Here is a 17,604-nt window from a genome sequence, read left to right as displayed (position 1 = left end):
AGGGGCAGGATCTGTGGTTGGGCTCTAATCTCGCAGCGGAGAATGCAGAAGAGGGGGCTTGTGGATAGCCTTCTTCATAGCCCAGTTAGATTAATTGCCTTGGTTACAGGACTAGCTTTTATTATATTAAGAACACTCTTACTACTATAATAATAGAAAGGTGAATAAATTTTTAAAAATTGTTTAGTCCCAAGTGCATGACCAAAGCAGGGAACCCACACATGAAATAAATTCCCTCCTGTTCAGGAGGGAAGAGGCTTCTTTCTTCTGTCGTGCCACCATGTGACTGAAGATCACAGAGGGATACAATTTAAATAAATGAAGTATCTGAGTTCAGTAACTCCTGAAATTACAGCAGTGCCTACACATACCCAAAGTGGTGGTTTTAGGCTGTCTACAATAGTCCTGTGTGTCTATTAAACTTGGATTATGTTTCAACAGCCTCCCTTCTCTAAGTGTAGAGGCTTTAGATTGATTCTGTTAGAAATTACAGCTGAGGCTCCAGATGACTGGGAGATGTATCTGTGTTCTTGAGCTGCTGCTTTGCATCCTTCTCCAGGAGATGCATCCTGTGCTTTGGGTGGTGGGTTTTCAACAGAAAGTGGGTTTTTAAAATTTTCAGAGGATATAAACTGCAAACAAAACATAAGCCAAACTGCATTAATGTGAAGCTAATTAAGAGGACTGGGGCAAATTAATAAAACTCTTTCTAGAAAGGTGCGCGTGTGTGTATGTGGGTTTCTGTGGGGGTTTTGTGGCTTTTTTGATCAGGGTTTCTTCTTCCCTATGTGTTGAGCAATATTTGCTATGCAGAGCGCTAATCTTAGTTGGTTTCTTGAATGCATCTGAAGCAACTTTAATAAATTGAGATTACTTTTGGTTTTGTTTCTAATATCTTGTACTATTATGTGAAACAGCAAAGGTCTAATTTAAAATAGAATTTGACTTTTATTGTCTTTTCCATATTGCAAGGAAAAGAGGCTTTTGAAGCCTGAGGGTTACATTCTGTTTTCGAAGCACTAGTTGTTCCGAGCTCCCCTGTTCTAGGTTGTATTGTTTCCAGTGTGGAAGAGAGAGCAGGAATGCTCCTTTCAGTAACTTAAAAATAGAAACTGTATTTAGAAAACTGCCTAGTAGTACATGCTATTTTATGCATGTCTTCCTCATTACAGTACTTGTTTATGAAGGTGCAGGTTAGCTTTTTGTCTGTTCAATTCCATCAGCCCTAATGGTGCAGGTTAGTACGAAGGCACACAAAGAGGTGTGGGGGAGCTGAGCTCAAGTGGGACACCCTGTGTCCAGGGAGGCAGCTGATGTATCTTCCTGCAAGGGCTAGTCAAAATACTGTGGGAGCAAAATTTCTAAACAAAAAAGTTTACGTTGTAGGCTTGGCCATATTTTACGGGGTGGGAATGAAGGGACAAGTTTTTTGGTTTTATATTTATTGCCTTTAAAACAAAAAGTTGTTTTAAGGATATTGCGTGGAATTATTAGCTGAAGAACAATGAAAAAGCTAGGAGCAACTTACTGTACGCTCCGCACATACCACTTCAGCTCAGGTTTGCAAGGGCACTGGTGTGCTCAGGTGAATAGAGTTCTTTAGCCTGTTTAAAGAACCGTAGTTTTCTTATGTGCTGAGGTGGGAGAGTGCTTCCCCTCCTGCTGTTACCTGCAGAAATATGTCTGTTTGGGTGCACTTCCAGGAGTTTCCCACCTCATCAGGAGTGCAGGGTGGGAGTGAGATTTCTAGTTTTCAAGGTGATGATTCAGGAACATCATATGAGAGATAGTCTTCATGTGTGTGCCCTCACAGTCATCCTCACCAGTCATCCCCCATTGCTCTGTGTGCGCAAAGTGGAGGGCACAGACCTGCAAGAATGTGTTTTTTGAACTCTGAAATCTAGTATCACTGTTGCAGTTACATGCCTTTGGGATGTGTGAATCCAGGAGGACACAAAGGGTTTTAAATGTCTCAGCTTTGGTTAATTTTAGGTGCCTCTGACAGTTACGTTGTATATCATAATTCCCATACAGACATACCCTTCAAAGGTACAGGAGGGGGATGTGAGCAGGGGAAGCCACTGTGTGATAAGGAAACCAGAGTTGTGTAGAGCAAGAGAGAACCTGAACCTGTATTCCAGCAGTGAAGATACCCTTCAGGGGGAAGGGGAGAAGCCTCAGACTATAGTTCTTCCTCAACACACTGTTTATGTAATTTATTGATTTAAAAGTGTAATAAGAAAACCGGGCACCCTGGGCTGTCCTCTCCTCTTGGAACTGCCCTTGTGCTGGCTTTTACTCTGCTCTCTGAATGTGTAGGTGCTACGTTAAGGTTTGTAGCAGGCCTAACATTTTCTCACTTCTGCAGCAATAGCCTGTCATCATGTTTCTGCCACCATTTGGGTTAGTGTGTACTTCTCACCATGTGAAGTAATAGCTGAGTGGTACTGCGGAGCCTAACGTGGGATCTACTCGACAGTTGTCGTTAAGAAGTTATTTAAAAAAAAAAATAATAAAAGTTTAGCTTACCTTATAATAATTAGTTCCTGAAAAATGATGGATTTTTTTCAGGTGTGGAAGGTAAAGTCATTTTTTTTGACCCACAGAATGGGTGCAGTGAGGGAATTAATTGCAGCTGAAAGTACTCATAATACCTTGCCTTGCCTGTGACTAAGAGCAACTGCTCCAGTAGCTGAGACAAGAAATCAGTACCTGTGACTCATTCAGTTTTGGGTTTTAAATATTCTTTTTTAAAAAACAGTACTTAGAGATGCTACTGGTGATGTTTCCTGTTCAAAGAATTCTTTTTTTCCAAACCACAATGCGATGGTAAAAAAAAAAAAGGGGGGGGGGGAGAAGGGGGAGATAGCCTCTGAATTGCTTGGTCAACATGTAGGTGTTCTGAGAGAGCAAGCCTGCGGCTCGTGTCCTTCCTAAGGCTGGAAGTAGTTAAGTAATTGAAGTAGGGTGAAGGCTCGGACCAGAACAGTGGATCCCTAGTGAAGGTCGTGGCAGTTCCCATTTTCAGTAAAATTTGCTTCTCTATTCTGTTAACCCTGAAATGCCTCGCATGCTGTTTGTATTCGTCAGATAATAGAGATGTAACATCTGTGTATCGTGCATTGGGGTGTGTGTTCCGGCAGGTTGTCAGGTGGCGTTGCGGTGTTTCTGAAAAGGCGTTGAGAGACAGTTGGGAATGTGAGCAGTTGAGGCTTTTGGTTTACTGTTCAAACTCAAGTTTCTTGGGAGTGTGTGAGAAACTTTTCTTTTAATGTGTGTATAACATTTAATGAGTCTGGCACTTAAAATCATAATTGTATGTACACAGCTAATGCCTAACAGTTTTGAGACAATCTGTTTAAAGCCTCAGAGTGCTACAGCAGTGCAAATAGTAATCTCCTCGCTTTCAATGGGATTTATAGTTGTGGGTAACTCGCATACTCAAAAATAAGATTTTTCAGGACTTAACAATGTGGCTTTTTGGAGGGCGGGATGTTAGAACATGCAGAACGCTGTAAGAATTTCATGGGAATTATAAATGTAGTCAGATGAGCATGTAAATTCCACAAGCACAGAAACTACATTAGGAAAAAAAAAAATTGCTATTTTAGGCCAGAGTTTTGAGACAAATTATGGCATAAGGTAAAAATTCAGCTGGATTTCTGTTACCAGGGATTGATTTTATGCAGTGGCAAAACCTATTAGTTTCTTAGAATAGATAGCTGTGATTCATTAAAACAAATAAAGAAAACCATTTACTGGTTGCATAAATTATTTCTGAGTCTTTGCCTAGATATGGAACCTGCACTAGCTTAACTAAATGCAGACACTGTGTTGTTGGTCCACACACAAATCTTGATAATTTAGAAACAATCTTAGGGTTTGCAGTATATGTGAAGACTGTGAGAAAGCAGTAAGGGCAGTGGTGCCTCCATGTTTCAGAACTTGTAAACAATGCTAAACAGTTGAAACTGATGCGTGTGTTCGTTTTGGGTTTTTTAATCAATTACAAAACACCTTCTGAAGTCACTAAACCCAGCATTTCTTGTTAATTTTTAGTCTTTATCTGTAGCACAAAAGTGCTAAGCAGGGTTTTTCTTGTTGTTTTCTGAAGTCACTGAAATGAAGCTATAATAAAAATTCAGTGTACACATCTGTGTAATTTTTGTGAAAACAGCCTTAAGTATTAGGATTATCACAAACAATGTCTAAAATTGGTGTAAAACTATAAATGTTATGACATTATATTTTGGGGGTGTGCTTATTTCAAAATACAGATTGGGGTGTGTGGGAGAAACCTGAACCCCTTAAAGCGAGGTTGCTGTAACATCTGATGCTCCAGTGACCCCTTAGGCACTGTAGTTGAGTCCTTGCCGATCTGCAGGCGTGGGGCGAGCATCCTTCCCAGGCCCGAAAACCTCACAGTATTCCTTCGGCGGTCCATGGTTTTTTCTAATTGCTGCAGTCACCCAAATCTGGAAACACTAATCTCTGCTCTTTAATTCCCTGTTCTTTCTGCTCTGCCAGATGTTAAAGCTGGATGATATTTTAGATTGTTTATGGTGAATTATGTCACTCCTGCATTTCTCTCTTCCCTTGTTATGTGGGTGGTTGCTCTTCCTTTTTCTCCTGTGTCAAACACACGCAAGAGGAGAGGCTGTGATGCTGCCATTCCCACCTCACCTGCTGCACCAACCTGTGGTCTCCCCTTGCCCCCTCCACCCCCTCGTATCCCTGTGATTTGTTGTGCTGTTCGTGCATTCCTGCTTTGCATGGGGGAGCGACAGCTCAGAAATCTTCTGCCTCCCATACTCGGGTTGCGGATATGTAGGCATGCTGAGGCGAAATCATTGCTGGGTGTGCATTGTCCTCCTGATGAAAGGCAGTCGCTTTGACTTGACCGTCTGATGGCCCTCGGGCTTTCTCTCTAGATGCTTAATGGCCAGCGCTTGCATATGATACCTGTTCTGATAGTTCTGGTTTCGTTATGGCATCTTTTATGCAGGGGGAAAAAAAAAATAATAGTGTATATGGTGTGCCAAATTTTTGTTGGGAGTAACTGAGCTGCAGACCTTACTTCTTCCTTGGTCTTTTTAGTGCCCTTTTTAGGAAGGTGGTGCATTCATGAGATCAGGGCAAGGGTTCATACAATGCCTAAAGCAGAGATGCTGACGGGGGCCTGCTAAATAGTCTGTGATACTCTTTTTAGTAAGCCAGTCTCTTGAAAATGTACCTGCATAGCACTTCCGGTTTGTGCAGCTTTTATGACAGTGTTCTGATCAGCTGCGGTTGGTGGTGGTTTATAGGAATAATTCTGCCTCTGCATTTTTGCCTGAAGGGAAGAGGGGGATACATCTGAGACTTCCTGTTGCAAATATTAAAAATAATGCCTGGTTTAATGTTTGTACTATATGTGTAGCAGGATTAAATATGTATCTCCTAGCAAACTCTAATAATTCATCAGTGTGAAGTAATACAATATCTTTAAAACTTGTATATATTTTAGAAATGTATATGCTGTATTTTACAATATAACCCTTTCCTACTTCCTTCAGAAGCAAAGAATATAAACTTGGGCAGATGATCGCACACTGTTAACTGGGTTTTTGAGCCAAAATTACTGATGATAGTAAAAAATACCATGATATTGTACTTGGTTTTAACACTTTTTAGAGGATTGATGGACTGTGGTGGTAGGATGGGTGATGTTTTGAAGGATTGATTGGCTGTGATAGTTGGATGTCTGATGCTTAAATAAGTATTGTTCAATTTCTAATCAGAAAGTAAAAAACCAACCTGGTTACAGGTGCTGAGTTGATGATCTGTTATTGCCCTATGGTGTATATAATATACTTAAAAAAAAAATAATCCTATTGCCTGACTGCTTTTTGTGAAGCTTCAGTTTCTGAACACAAGTGCATGTTGGCATAAGGTATGAATTTTCTGCAAATCTGCCCCTACTGCAATTGGAAATACAGTTATTTGAACAGGGCAGCCTGTTAAATTTGGATGTGCAACTTCTGGTGACCTAGAAAACCAAACCTTTCACAAGTTGTAATTTCCCTTGGTCCCAAAATTAAAGGAATGAAAAATTCTTCTCAGTTTATTAGCTCTGTTGAAGAAATAATAGTACGTTACTTGGATAAGTGTTATTCAGACCTGTCTTCAGTGACAGAACAGACACCATACTCTTAAAGTCTTTGTAACACAATTATTAATGTGGCTCTTAAATACTAGATGAAGAAGTTATTTTCTGTTTCAACTGAGGTTGAATAACAAGAAAAATATTACTGGTTCATCTGGTATAAAAATAGTGCAGTGTTGAATAACTGGCCGTACTAGTTCCTGTAAGAGATTAAATGGAATTAACCTGCCTGGTGACTAATCATTATTCTTCAGAAGATAATAATATTCGATGGCTATATTTTAGAAGAGAAACTAGTGATTAAGAAGAGATACAGGTAGGAGGTGCATTTCTGTTTGGATTATGTTCTGACCCTCTCCAAAAAAAAAAAAGCCAACCAAAAAACAACAACAATAAAAAAAAAAAACCACAAAAACACAAAAACAGCCCACCAAAAGCCCAAAACAAAAAACCCAACCCAAACCCCATTTAATTTATCCTAACTGAAGCAGTTGTGAGCCAGAAATAATACTCCCAGTATGAATATAGTTTTGCTTTGACTGTGCAGGCTAAAGCAGTAGGAAACTGTTTTGTTTACTGTGCTGACAAGAATGTGTGTATTCTTAACTTTCAGTAGCTCAGGGATCAGACCCAGTAATATAGTTATTAATGTAAATGGTTTCAAAATATATACTGGAGCCTGTAAGTTTCTTGAAAACTTGTATGTGAAGTGATAGGATTTGCAAGGTCTCTGTTATTAGGTTTGGTGTTGGAACATCAGTCTTTGTAGCCCTGAACTGCCAACAACCTTTGTCCTTTATTTTACCTTCAGTTAAAAAAAAAAAGGGGTGGTGGTGGTGTTTTTTGAAATAGGGAAGAGGGAAGTAAATGAATGTTGGCTAATGGCCATGTCTTTTCCTAGAGCTAGGAAAAAAATCTTGGAAAGATATATAAATGAGATTGTGGACCTGGATTTGAATTATATGTGATGTTTTGTGAATTATTTATTAAAGCGAGCCTTTCTGAAATGGATAAAGCAGTGTTATATCAAAGGGAAGGCAAATGGTATGGTTGCCAAGAGATCTTTACTGGATCTGCTAAAAGAATAAACTTTCTTTTAAAATTATCTGTGTTAAACTCAAGTGGCAGCTAAGAAATGTTCACAAGATGCTGCAAGTGAACAGTTGTGTTCAGGTAGCTCTTGGACCACTTTCCTGCTGCTGATTATTAGTGTAGTTTATATATCTTTTTTTGTCAATAGCATTTTGCTCCAAGTACAAGTCTGTTTAAAAGTATAATGATGGGATGGATCTGTTGAATTATGATACCTTACTGGCAAGAATAGTAACTAACTCGTTTTCATTTATTTGTATATGTGTTGGTTTTAACTTGCAAGTGAAAAATTCTGCAGGTAATTGGTATATCCTTTTCCATCTAGAGAATTACTGATCTCATTCAATGCCATCCTGCCAAAACTAACAAAGAATATAAATAATTTTCTTTTCATTTTTTGAAGCATGACTAAATTGGAAATCTGCTTGTTTTATAACTTCAACAATTATTTTTGTCCAGATAGTAATTTAGTATTTCAGCTAGCCATATAATCCATAATGGAGGCCTTAGTAAGACTAAGGTCTGCAAACAATGTTTGTTCCTACTATTTATAAGCAGGTAATACTGCAGTTCCCTTTTGTACTTTATGGGAGGGAACAGACATCTCCATACTTACGAAGACTCTTTGACTCTGGTCACCTTCTACGTATATTCTTTGGGGTATACAAGTATGTCAGTATCCCGATAACTGGACTGTGAAGAGCAGAACAGCAAGCAGACCTTCTGAGGGCTCGGTGTTCGGAGAAAGCCTCAGGGTGTGTTTATGTGGCGGTGGCTGTAGGCTTGGGTAGGGGTTTGTGTGCTCTGCTCGGCTTGGGGGGAGAACTTCACCTTGCTGGTGTTGGTGTTCTTTGGAACCTGCTGCTTGATTTTAGATGATCCTAAAGCACAATAACACAAACCTAGTTTCAGTATTTCTGTATTATTTTGTGTTGACCTATAAGGGCACATCTACATAGAACTGAGATGCCTTCTCAAGAATACCCTTGAAAACAAGCATTCCCCGCTTCCCAGAACTGTAATGGAATACAGATTTGTAGGTCAAGTGAAGATAGTCTATCACCTTGAATTGTGTCCTAAGTTCTAATATTTCCTTGTTTTTGTTAACACGAGTCTTGTATTGGAAAGGCTTACGTAGATTAATACACAGGGGCGCTTATTATGGGCCAATGTAACAGGTATGGAATATGTTAAGATAACAAACTTTGTTATTCCAAAGTTAATAAAATGGACGTTTGTCTTGGTAATTAACATGCGGTACAACAAAATGTCAGGTAAAAGTGAAAGAAAAGGCCACTGAGGCTTTTTTTTTTCCCTAGCTAATTCTGTCTGTTTATTTTTAAATCTAGCCACGAGCTGACCCCATCCCGATATGTAGCTTTTGTTTGGGAACGAAAGAATCAAATCGTGAAAAAAAACCAGAAGAGCTGTTGTCTTGTGCAGACTGTGGCAGCAGTGGTAAGTCGTCTGAATTCACAAATACTAGAAATGTTTATGTTTAAGTCTGTTTTTAAGGCCTTAAAAATATTTTAAACTCCTGAATGTTGTCCTCTCTTTGGACACAGACTGAGAACTGAAACAAGGGAGGGGGTGGAAGAGAGTGGTTTTTTCTTTTTGTTACACTAAAATGTTGTCATCTGGATAACTACAAAGGAGAGGGGTGAATTAATCTTTTCGTCTTTATGCCAAAGGTATAGATCCACTGAGTAAACTAATACAGAAACCACACTTGTGAAATACAGGAATTCTGTTATTTGGGATCTGTGTTTGATCTGAAAGCTCAGTTTCATATTGTGACATCAAATGATGATCAAGAAATTTTGCCTGCACAGATTTGCAACATTTCAGAAGCTGAGGAGTAATCACGATAGTAAAGACTGCATAGCAGTCCCTGCTGTTGTGCGTCTTGTATGTCCAATCCATTTTTAAAAAAAAATTGTTTGTTACTCAAGTGAGGATTTGAATGATATTTCAGATAACATACTACTGCTGTTAGGCACCCCTAACTTGTTGGGCGTGAGTCAGTGACTCTACTGATGATGTGTCCCTTGCTGCTGTGTGTTGCAGCAGCTCTTGCAGGCTCCACATGGCTGTTCTGAATGTAGGTGCTTCCCTTAAAGTGAGCAACTAGGTGAATTTTGAAAATGAAATACTGTAGCAGTCTATGCTATAAAGCTTTTTTCTTGTGCAACTGTAGAGTTCTGGATGTGAAAGTCCTCTATCAGCTTAGCTGTTCTGAAAAAAATCCTGTGGAAAGTAGCTTTATGCTGGAGGAGGAGTTATTTGGCCAGTATAGTTTGTCAGTTGAATGGACTGCTTTTGTTTAGCTGTGCCACTAAAAAACCTTCTGCTCCCATAAGCTTACAGCTGCATTGGGAGGTACTTTTGCAATGTAAACCATCCCATCCCAGCTCCGGGACAAAATAGCAGTGCTGCTTAAAGTCCCAGGCTGCAACATCCAGCTACTTGGTGCTGCCCCTTTGTGCTGGCACCTGGCTGCATGTAAACTGGATAGAGGAGCAAATGTAGTTGAAAGACAAGATTTTTGATCAGTTTCCCAGTTCAGTGCAGAACCATACAAGCTTGTGTGCCAGAAGGAAGAGGAGGGAAGTGCTCGGGAGGGAAATGAGTAGAGAAGTGGTAGGGTCTGTGTAAGCCAGCACTGCTTTTAAGAAGGCTGGAAGTGAAAGTATTGTTTTGGTGTCTTTGAGTTCAGGATCTATGTGTTATCACCATTTTGAAGGTGTGCTGAGGATAGTCTGTTCTTGGGTAGTATGGCAGCTACACAAGTACTTGAGTAAAAACAGGGTGGATCAAAAATGTGCTGTGAGTTAATCAGAATGGGCTTCTGATCGTGTGGTTCTGAATCTGGCACCCCAGACAGATTCTTTGTATTTTAGCCAGTATATTTTTTTAGTGTGTTTAAGCAAATGATTAAACAGTGAAGTAAGTGGCTTTTTCACCCCAATATGCAAAACCAAACCCCATAGATTTTTAAACTGTCTTCCTTTAATGGTTTACAAGTTCCCTGTATTTTCAAATCTGTATTATAATATTTGGAAATGTAATAGGATTTGTGCTTGGTTAGACCCTGGTACCCAGAGTTTACATTAATCAGGTGAGCTTAGTTATCAGCTACTCTTCTGTTGTGTAATAATCCCCTGGTAGGTCTAAGATGCTTTAGAACTGGAAGTCTTTTGACTTTCATGGATCAGCTTCCATTTGAATTTACACTGATACATTCTCTCTGCCTCATTAAGACTAAATTATGTTTAATTAGTTTCTCAGATGTATTAGATATAAAGAATGAAATGTTGAGACTGCCAATCAGATTGCTGGATGGTTAAACTTTAGCTACTGATGCCGAACTAAAATAAAAACCAATCTCAGTGCAATTTAGAAATAACAAAACTTCACTCAAGTGGAGGTTTATTGTAATTGGATTTGTAATTTTGCACATTGCAGTGTATCTTGAAGCCGGTCTTGCTGTCTAACAAACATAAAAGAAAACGCATGTTGCGCACAGCAAGCAAATTGTTCAGCTGATCAGAGATTAAATTGCAGTGCCCACTACTGGCATATCTGCCTTTGGTTTTGTGTCAGTTGCTTGTGTCTCTTTAGATAATGCTTTTGCGTTCCGAAAGCAGAGACTACCTGGATTTCTGCAGATTTCATTGGTATTACTCGTATTTTGTGGCATTTGGGAGGAAAATGTATTTGGGCAGTGGAAAAGAAATGCACTGCTACATCACTTTGCACAGGGCATTTTCTGTGAAATGGAAGATGATTACTTCTGTGGAAGGAATAAGACAAGGGATGCCCTTTTAGAAAACAAACATTGCTCCTCTCTCACCCCCACACCCACTCCCTACCCCCTGCTTTTTTCCCCCCTATCTTTTGATTCTGAAATATCATTAGACTGGAGCACTGGAATCAAACTCTACTTCCATTTTCCCAATTGAGAGGTGCAGAAGCAGTTAAAGAGCTGCCCTGCTGACAGATTTTTAAAAGGGAGTTGAAGGTTTTGAAAGAGGAGCGGAAAAGTTGAGTTGTTGGGGAACTCTAATAAATATTTTTAAAAAGGAAAAAAATAGCTAAAAGTAGAATACCTGTGGAACTGTCCTTTCAAACAACTAGTATGTTAGACTGAGAAGGGAAGAGGGTTACCCATCAAAGATGGGTAGGTAGGCAGGAGAGCAGGGCAACAAAGACATCAGTCAGGTCAAGAGGAATAGGGACAGAAAATATTTGGAAAGGGCTGTGCAGAGATTGTGTTCTAAAGATTTAGGGTGTGCTTTAAGAATAAGGGAATATGGGAATTGTCTTAATGATTGCTGTCTCTGGGAGGGTGTTGGCTAGTTGGATAAAGTGAACTGCTAAGAAACCTGCAGGGGGGAAAACCTACTACATGCCCGAGATGGGTGCACTGATCCTCTCTGCTCATAGCTAAAGTCACCCTAAATAATAATGCTTCCCTCCTAAAAGGTTATCAAACAAGGGAGTTACCTTATTATTAGTTATAATTATCTTATACATTAGTTCCCAACATGTGTATCAAAGTTAAAAATAACTGGAGATATTAGCATATCTCATTCAGCACTGAACATAATTGTTGTCACTGATACAATGCTTGTTCTTTTAAAAAATTAGCTGCTTTGTCAAATCCGTTGAAGAGTAAACAAGGCCCAGGTTTCCAATGAGGAGGCAAAAGTGGGCAGGTTAAAGGAGTCGCCTTCAGTCAAGGAGTGAAATGTTCTGTTTTAACTTCCTGATCTCACCTGTTTCTGCCACATCAATGTACCACAAATCTTAACCTTTTCTAACTGGGAAGATAAGAATTAATTTTAAAGCATTTAATTTTTAATGGCTTTATGTTAAAGTAAACCTAATGTATTCCTGGTGGAAGCTGCCAGCTTCTGAAGGTCTTCCAGTAGTCTGTTGAACTTGTGTGCTACATTAGAATATTGATGCTGCTGAGGTTTAAAAGAAAGTCAAGTGATTGAACCAGGAGAAATTACCATCTGAAACACTTCAAACTGGAGATAGATCAAGTGTTGAAAACCTCCTGGCAGATGTATCAGCTCCTGGGTATGGAGAAGACAGTATGATCTTGATTTCACTTTAGATCAGTTAGAGCTGAAATACTGCAAATTTTGAAGCCAGAAACATGCTTTCCGTCTTCAACTCTTTTTCAAATTTAAAGACACTAGCTATAAAATCACTGAAGGTCACAGTGACTCCATTTAACTGACTACAGAAATCTGTTAAACTGTGACAGCAGTTGAACAGAGTCACTCTTAAAAGCGAAACCTGTGTTTATTGCCACTTCATGTCTGGTAGCCATTCCCCTCTACTTGTTATTGTTCTATGTGCACTGGGTCAAATTGTGTCCCAAATGAAGAGGGTGAGTATTGTCAGCAATTAAAGAGCAGTACCATACAGTATTTTGAAATCCACATATTTCTGTGCTGTCTCTGCTAGTGCATACCTAGGAAAGACAGTAAAAGAACATGGCAGATGCGTGGTGATGATTCCCATTTGCGCTCTTCCAGCCCCTAGCTGTTAGTGGCCGAAGGATTTGGAATTGCAGTCATTGTCTTTATATTTAATACCAATGGCTTTTTTTCTTGAATTTTTGCCTGATAGTAAAAATCTAACACTTAAGAATATTAACAAATGTATTAAGCTCTGTAACTGCTTGAGTGAGAGATGCTCTGTTGGTAGGTAACAGAGAAATAAAGTAACTCTGCTGCACCTAATCTGTGTGTAGTTACCAACCAGTGAGAATGGGTGTTTCTTATGTTCATTTAGCTAAGTTATTTACTTAAGGCAAAGTTAAAATCAAAGATTTAAACAACAACTTACTTGTTCCTTGAAGTCAGTCGTTTCTGTGCAGGGTAGATAACTGGAATTAAATCTATTATATGGACGTAATTGGTTTATAATTACACTTTAATGTGTTAATATAGTTGTAGATTCATGGTTGATGAAATAAGTCTGTGATATTGATTATTAATATCAGCCACTCTAGGGAGCTTTTTTCTTGTTTCTTAGCAATTTTTTAAAAATTAAATGCTTGTTAAGCTTTATTGAAGTGTAGCATCTTGAAAGTAACAATATTTGTTACTTTCAAGAAATATAGTCACTTTAAGCATGTACTTGGTTTTAACAACAAAATATTTGTTACTGTATCTTAAACAGCATGCTAAGAATCAAAAGACAATGCTTTTTCAATATCTTTGTTTTTGAAAATACCCTTTGAATTTATTAGTGATTGTTCTTTGCTAACAGATTATATTCCTGCATTTTATTTTGAGAATATGCTATATTTACGCAATTAAGTTGCCTCTTAATGTTTAACAAAAAGTGGATTAAGCCTTGGCTACATACAATAAAAGGAAATACAATCTGAAATTTGCACTTACTGCAGTGGCTTTTGCATTCCATCAGTCATCTTTGCCATTCGTGCCTCAGTCTGTTAGAAGACGAAAATAGCAAATGCTCATGGATTAGACTGAATTCTTGTTTGTGGTGGTTTAGCTCAGTCTTGGGCTGAGAAACAGCGGACGGAGAAAGCCTGACTCACCATGAGGAGACCATTACCTGGCAGAAAGCACACATCCTGACTGACAGCGAGAAGGAAGCATCCATGCACATCACAGTGCAGCATGGCATCAGGGACTCTTATCTCTCTGACAACTAGTGCGTTGATGTTCTTGATAATCTCTGAATTTAATACTGGCAAAAAGTGTTTCCCTAGGAAGGCTTATCCTGTCCTATTTAGCAGGGCTTTTATCTTTTCGGGATTAAGGATATACTCTATTGAGGTTGTTGGAGACATGAAAAATCACTGCCAGTATTGCCTAAGGTGGTATATATGTTCATTTGTCCGATATCTTATATTAATTGGAAAACCGGTGTAGGCCTTCTAGGCTACCATGAAAAGAGGATGGTCCTGCCAGGGAATAAAATAGAGGGTCATGGGAGGTGGTAGTTCAGCTACTCTCCCCCCCCCGTTTTAAATCTTCCTTTGCAGTGAGCTTTTCTTGTGCCAATTGCATGCTTCTTCCACCCCCAACCCCTCCGTTGTTACTGCTCTGAAGTTGTTCTTTGTGTATAGTTAAGCAATCAATTAGAATGAAAAATGCATATAGTTTCTCTGGTAGGTACTTAATATATTTAGAAAAAAAACTAATACAGTTTTATCTAAAGATTTCTTCTGTTTACATTGCACTGCTTTGAAAGGAGAGTGGGGTCAAGTTTGTGAAACTACTTTCTTCAGAACCAATGGCAGTTTAATATGCTGTGGAAATAAGATAGTGAAAATAAAAATTCACTTTCAGGTGCTTGTGTAGACCATTTGCAGGTGTCAGTTACAGCAGAAGTCAACTTTCTACCTCTCTTCGTAAATGAGTTTTATGGCAGTTATTCTGTACCTTTGTATGAAGTAAATGTATTGCAAAGTTCCGAAAACAGCTGCTGCTTGCAGGGTTCTGGTGGTACTGGCTACATCCTGTTGAACTTAATCAAATTTACCAATCTTAAATCTCAAGCTCTTTTAAATATTTTGGTTTTTTAGGACATCCATCATGTTTGAAATTCTGTCCTGAGTTAACAACAAATGTGAAGGCCTTAAGATGGCAGTGTATTGAATGCAAGACGTGCAGTGCATGTAGGATCCAAGGCAAAAATGCAGTAAGTTACTGTTGAGTGTTTCCTGATTTTTCTGTGTTTACTGTAGCTCTATACTTAGCACATGTGCAAATGCAAATCACTGATGTACAACTTCAAGCGATGCTGTATTAAGTCTTTTTTTCCTCTTCCTCTCCCCATTCCCCCCACCCTCGCCGCCCTTCAGGATAACATGCTTTTTTGCGACTCCTGTGATAGAGGGTTCCACATGGAGTGCTGTGACCCACCACTTTCCCGAATGCCAAAAGGTGATAATAAAAATCCTTTCAATGAAAATACTTTCACTCACAGTCTTTTCTCATATTAAATGACCAAAAGCTCTTGAGCATGCTAATATATTTTTGCATTGGTAAACTATGATTTCGATCATGTCAAAGCCAATACTTTATTTTTCTTTACTTGAGATATTTTTTTTCTCAGGAAAATAGTAAAGGTCTGTGGTCAGTTGACCAGATGAATTCACTGTGTATTGAGTTGTAGGCCAATTTATCGAATGTGAAGTTTTACGACGGCTGTTATAAAGTGTTTAGAGTATACACACTGCCAAAGAAACCCTTGGAGCAGGTGAAAGAGCCTCCTTCTTCATGCCTTTTGTAAGAGTAATTTAAAAACCAGGCAAACAAACAAAACACTTGTGTCTTCAGGTTCTCTAATCTCTAGATGTCTGATATATAGCACCTCTCACTTCCGCTCTCACATCTTTATGGCTTTCCCTATTTAATCTTAAAGTTACACTAAAGACTTTTTCCAGCTCCCCACCCCCCACCCCCCTCCAAATCTGTAGCCTTACCTGTAGTAAGTGTTCAGACATGGTCATCTAATGTTCAAAGAAACCCAAATTCAAGTTGTAGATTAAACCAGGCATACCTAGGTGTGATCTGGTATTTCCTTTAACGCACTCTAGCCTAGATTGCTTTGTAACACAGATATAATTTTTTCCCCCGTCTTAATTCTGTCTGAGGAAAGGTCTAGGTAGTATAAGGAAGGACAAACTAGAACAGAAGATCTTCTAAGAACCCATTTACGCTCAGTATTTTCTGTGATCCTTGTTGCCTCCCCTGCCTCCCGTCCATGAGCACTTTGCTTTCAAACATTTCGAAGTATGGGCAGAAGTGGATCGCTTTTCTCCGTCCACTTCCCCTTCCCTATGTCCCGTTCATAAGATAAATCGTTGACTTTGTATACTTGGCATGTATCATGATAGGCACCTGCAGTACAAATTAAATAAACTGTGTACAAATAAATTTTTTTTCCTTTATGTAGGGATGTGGATTTGCCAGGTCTGTAGACCAAAGAAGAAAGGGAGAAAGCTACTTCATGAGAAAGCTGCCCAGATAAGGCGACGATATGCAAAACCTATTGGACGACCGAAAAATAAACTAAAGCAACGAATGTTGTAGGTTTCTCTTGAATTTTTGTTAATGTTTCGGAGAATGTAGTCAGATAAGAGTTGATGCAGGTTCAACTACAATTTTTAACTGTGTTTTAAGTTGGGGAAAGTAGGTGATGGGTACTCTAGTATATGCCTTTGAGCCCAGTGGCAATAACTTCTTACTTACAGTGGATGCTTTTTGTGTCGTGTCAGAAGGTGATGAAAAACTTCCTGTAACTTACTTTTCTTTTAACAAAACTTGTACCTATAGCAGATGCAAATAAAACTCTGCATGATAACATATGCCACAGCTGTCTTTTAAGCATAACTTCAAATAACTGAAGTACATAGAGAATCTATATGAAGTGGATAATAGTGAGTTACTTATGTGCAACTTCAGGAGACTGTTCGGCTCAAAGACCTGTTCAAAAGTTGTATAAAAATTACTTTACCAGTTAATATCAGCTCACAGAACCCATTTCAAAAAGCAATCTATGCAAGTACTACAGAAGTTCTGGTTTCAGTGGTACTCTGGAAAAAAATATTACTTGAATTCTGCTGTTAAGCTGCCACTGGTTACTAGGGAAAGAGGTTGTCATTCCTCTTGCTGCTCAGGAATGTGTTTATCTAAGACGAGAGTGCTGTAATTCTTTTGGCATCTGTCTTTCCAAGGAACACTGTAGTTGGACATCTTAAGGCTTGGTTGGAGGATTAAGTAGCATTCAAATGCTGAGTTGACATTATACTGACAATTAAAAGGAACAGGTTCTGTGTTAACTCCAGTAGCATGTTGCTTTCCATCACACGTTCCTGTCCACATACACCTTCCTTCTCCTCTTGCTTAACTATCTGTTCGGCCATGTCAACTCAGCAGCTGAAAAACTTTCTGGCTCTATCTACTACTCGTCTGTCATGTGGCTGTTACCCAACCATTTTTTCTCATAGTCTAAACACCCGTCTGGTATTCCTCAGAGTTGCACAGTAGCTGCTGTAAAACTTTGCATTTTGCAAAATAAGGATTTCTGGAGCAGGTGGAGCCAACGTGTAAAGATAGAAGAAAAAAAAAACCAAACCACTCTCAGTACTAGAGTACAGTACACTAGTCAAGTTGATGTACTCAGTGCTGTGCAGCTTGCTGTATTCTCTTTCTCCTCTTTCTCTGCCAGGATCTCTTGTCTTGCCTCTTTGGTCCTTGTCCTAAAGGCCAGTGTATGTTGCACTAGGAAAGCAGGACAGGGACGAAGTGTCGCACTACAGGAAAGTAAAAGGTGTAGTTGGAGTGGCTCATGAGAGCATGCTGTTA

General features: G+C 39.1%; 1 protein-coding gene across 5 annotated transcripts in view; it reads left to right on the top strand.

Moving 5' to 3' along the window:
• The window catches only part of KAT6B (lysine acetyltransferase 6B), a 116,744-nt gene that overhangs the window by 52,364 nt on the left and 46,776 nt on the right, over nucleotides 1–17,604 (top strand). For all 5 annotated transcript variants that reach the window (XM_075109429.1, XM_075109428.1, XM_075109426.1 and 2 more), the window contains exons 3-6: nucleotides 8,587–8,695; nucleotides 14,817–14,932; nucleotides 15,096–15,177; nucleotides 16,193–16,325. In XM_075109429.1, the coding sequence (XP_074965530.1) occupies nucleotides 8,587–8,695; nucleotides 14,817–14,932; nucleotides 15,096–15,177; nucleotides 16,193–16,325 (440 nt within the window). The remainder of the gene's footprint in view (nucleotides 1–8,586; nucleotides 8,696–14,816; nucleotides 14,933–15,095; nucleotides 15,178–16,192; nucleotides 16,326–17,604) is intronic.

This window comes from Phalacrocorax aristotelis, chromosome 14 (genome assembly GCF_949628215.1).
Source record: "Phalacrocorax aristotelis chromosome 14, bGulAri2.1, whole genome shotgun sequence".
In the NCBI taxonomy this organism is placed as follows: domain Eukaryota; kingdom Metazoa; phylum Chordata; class Aves; order Suliformes; family Phalacrocoracidae; genus Phalacrocorax; species Phalacrocorax aristotelis.
This window is presented reverse-complemented; position numbering and strand designations above follow the sequence as displayed.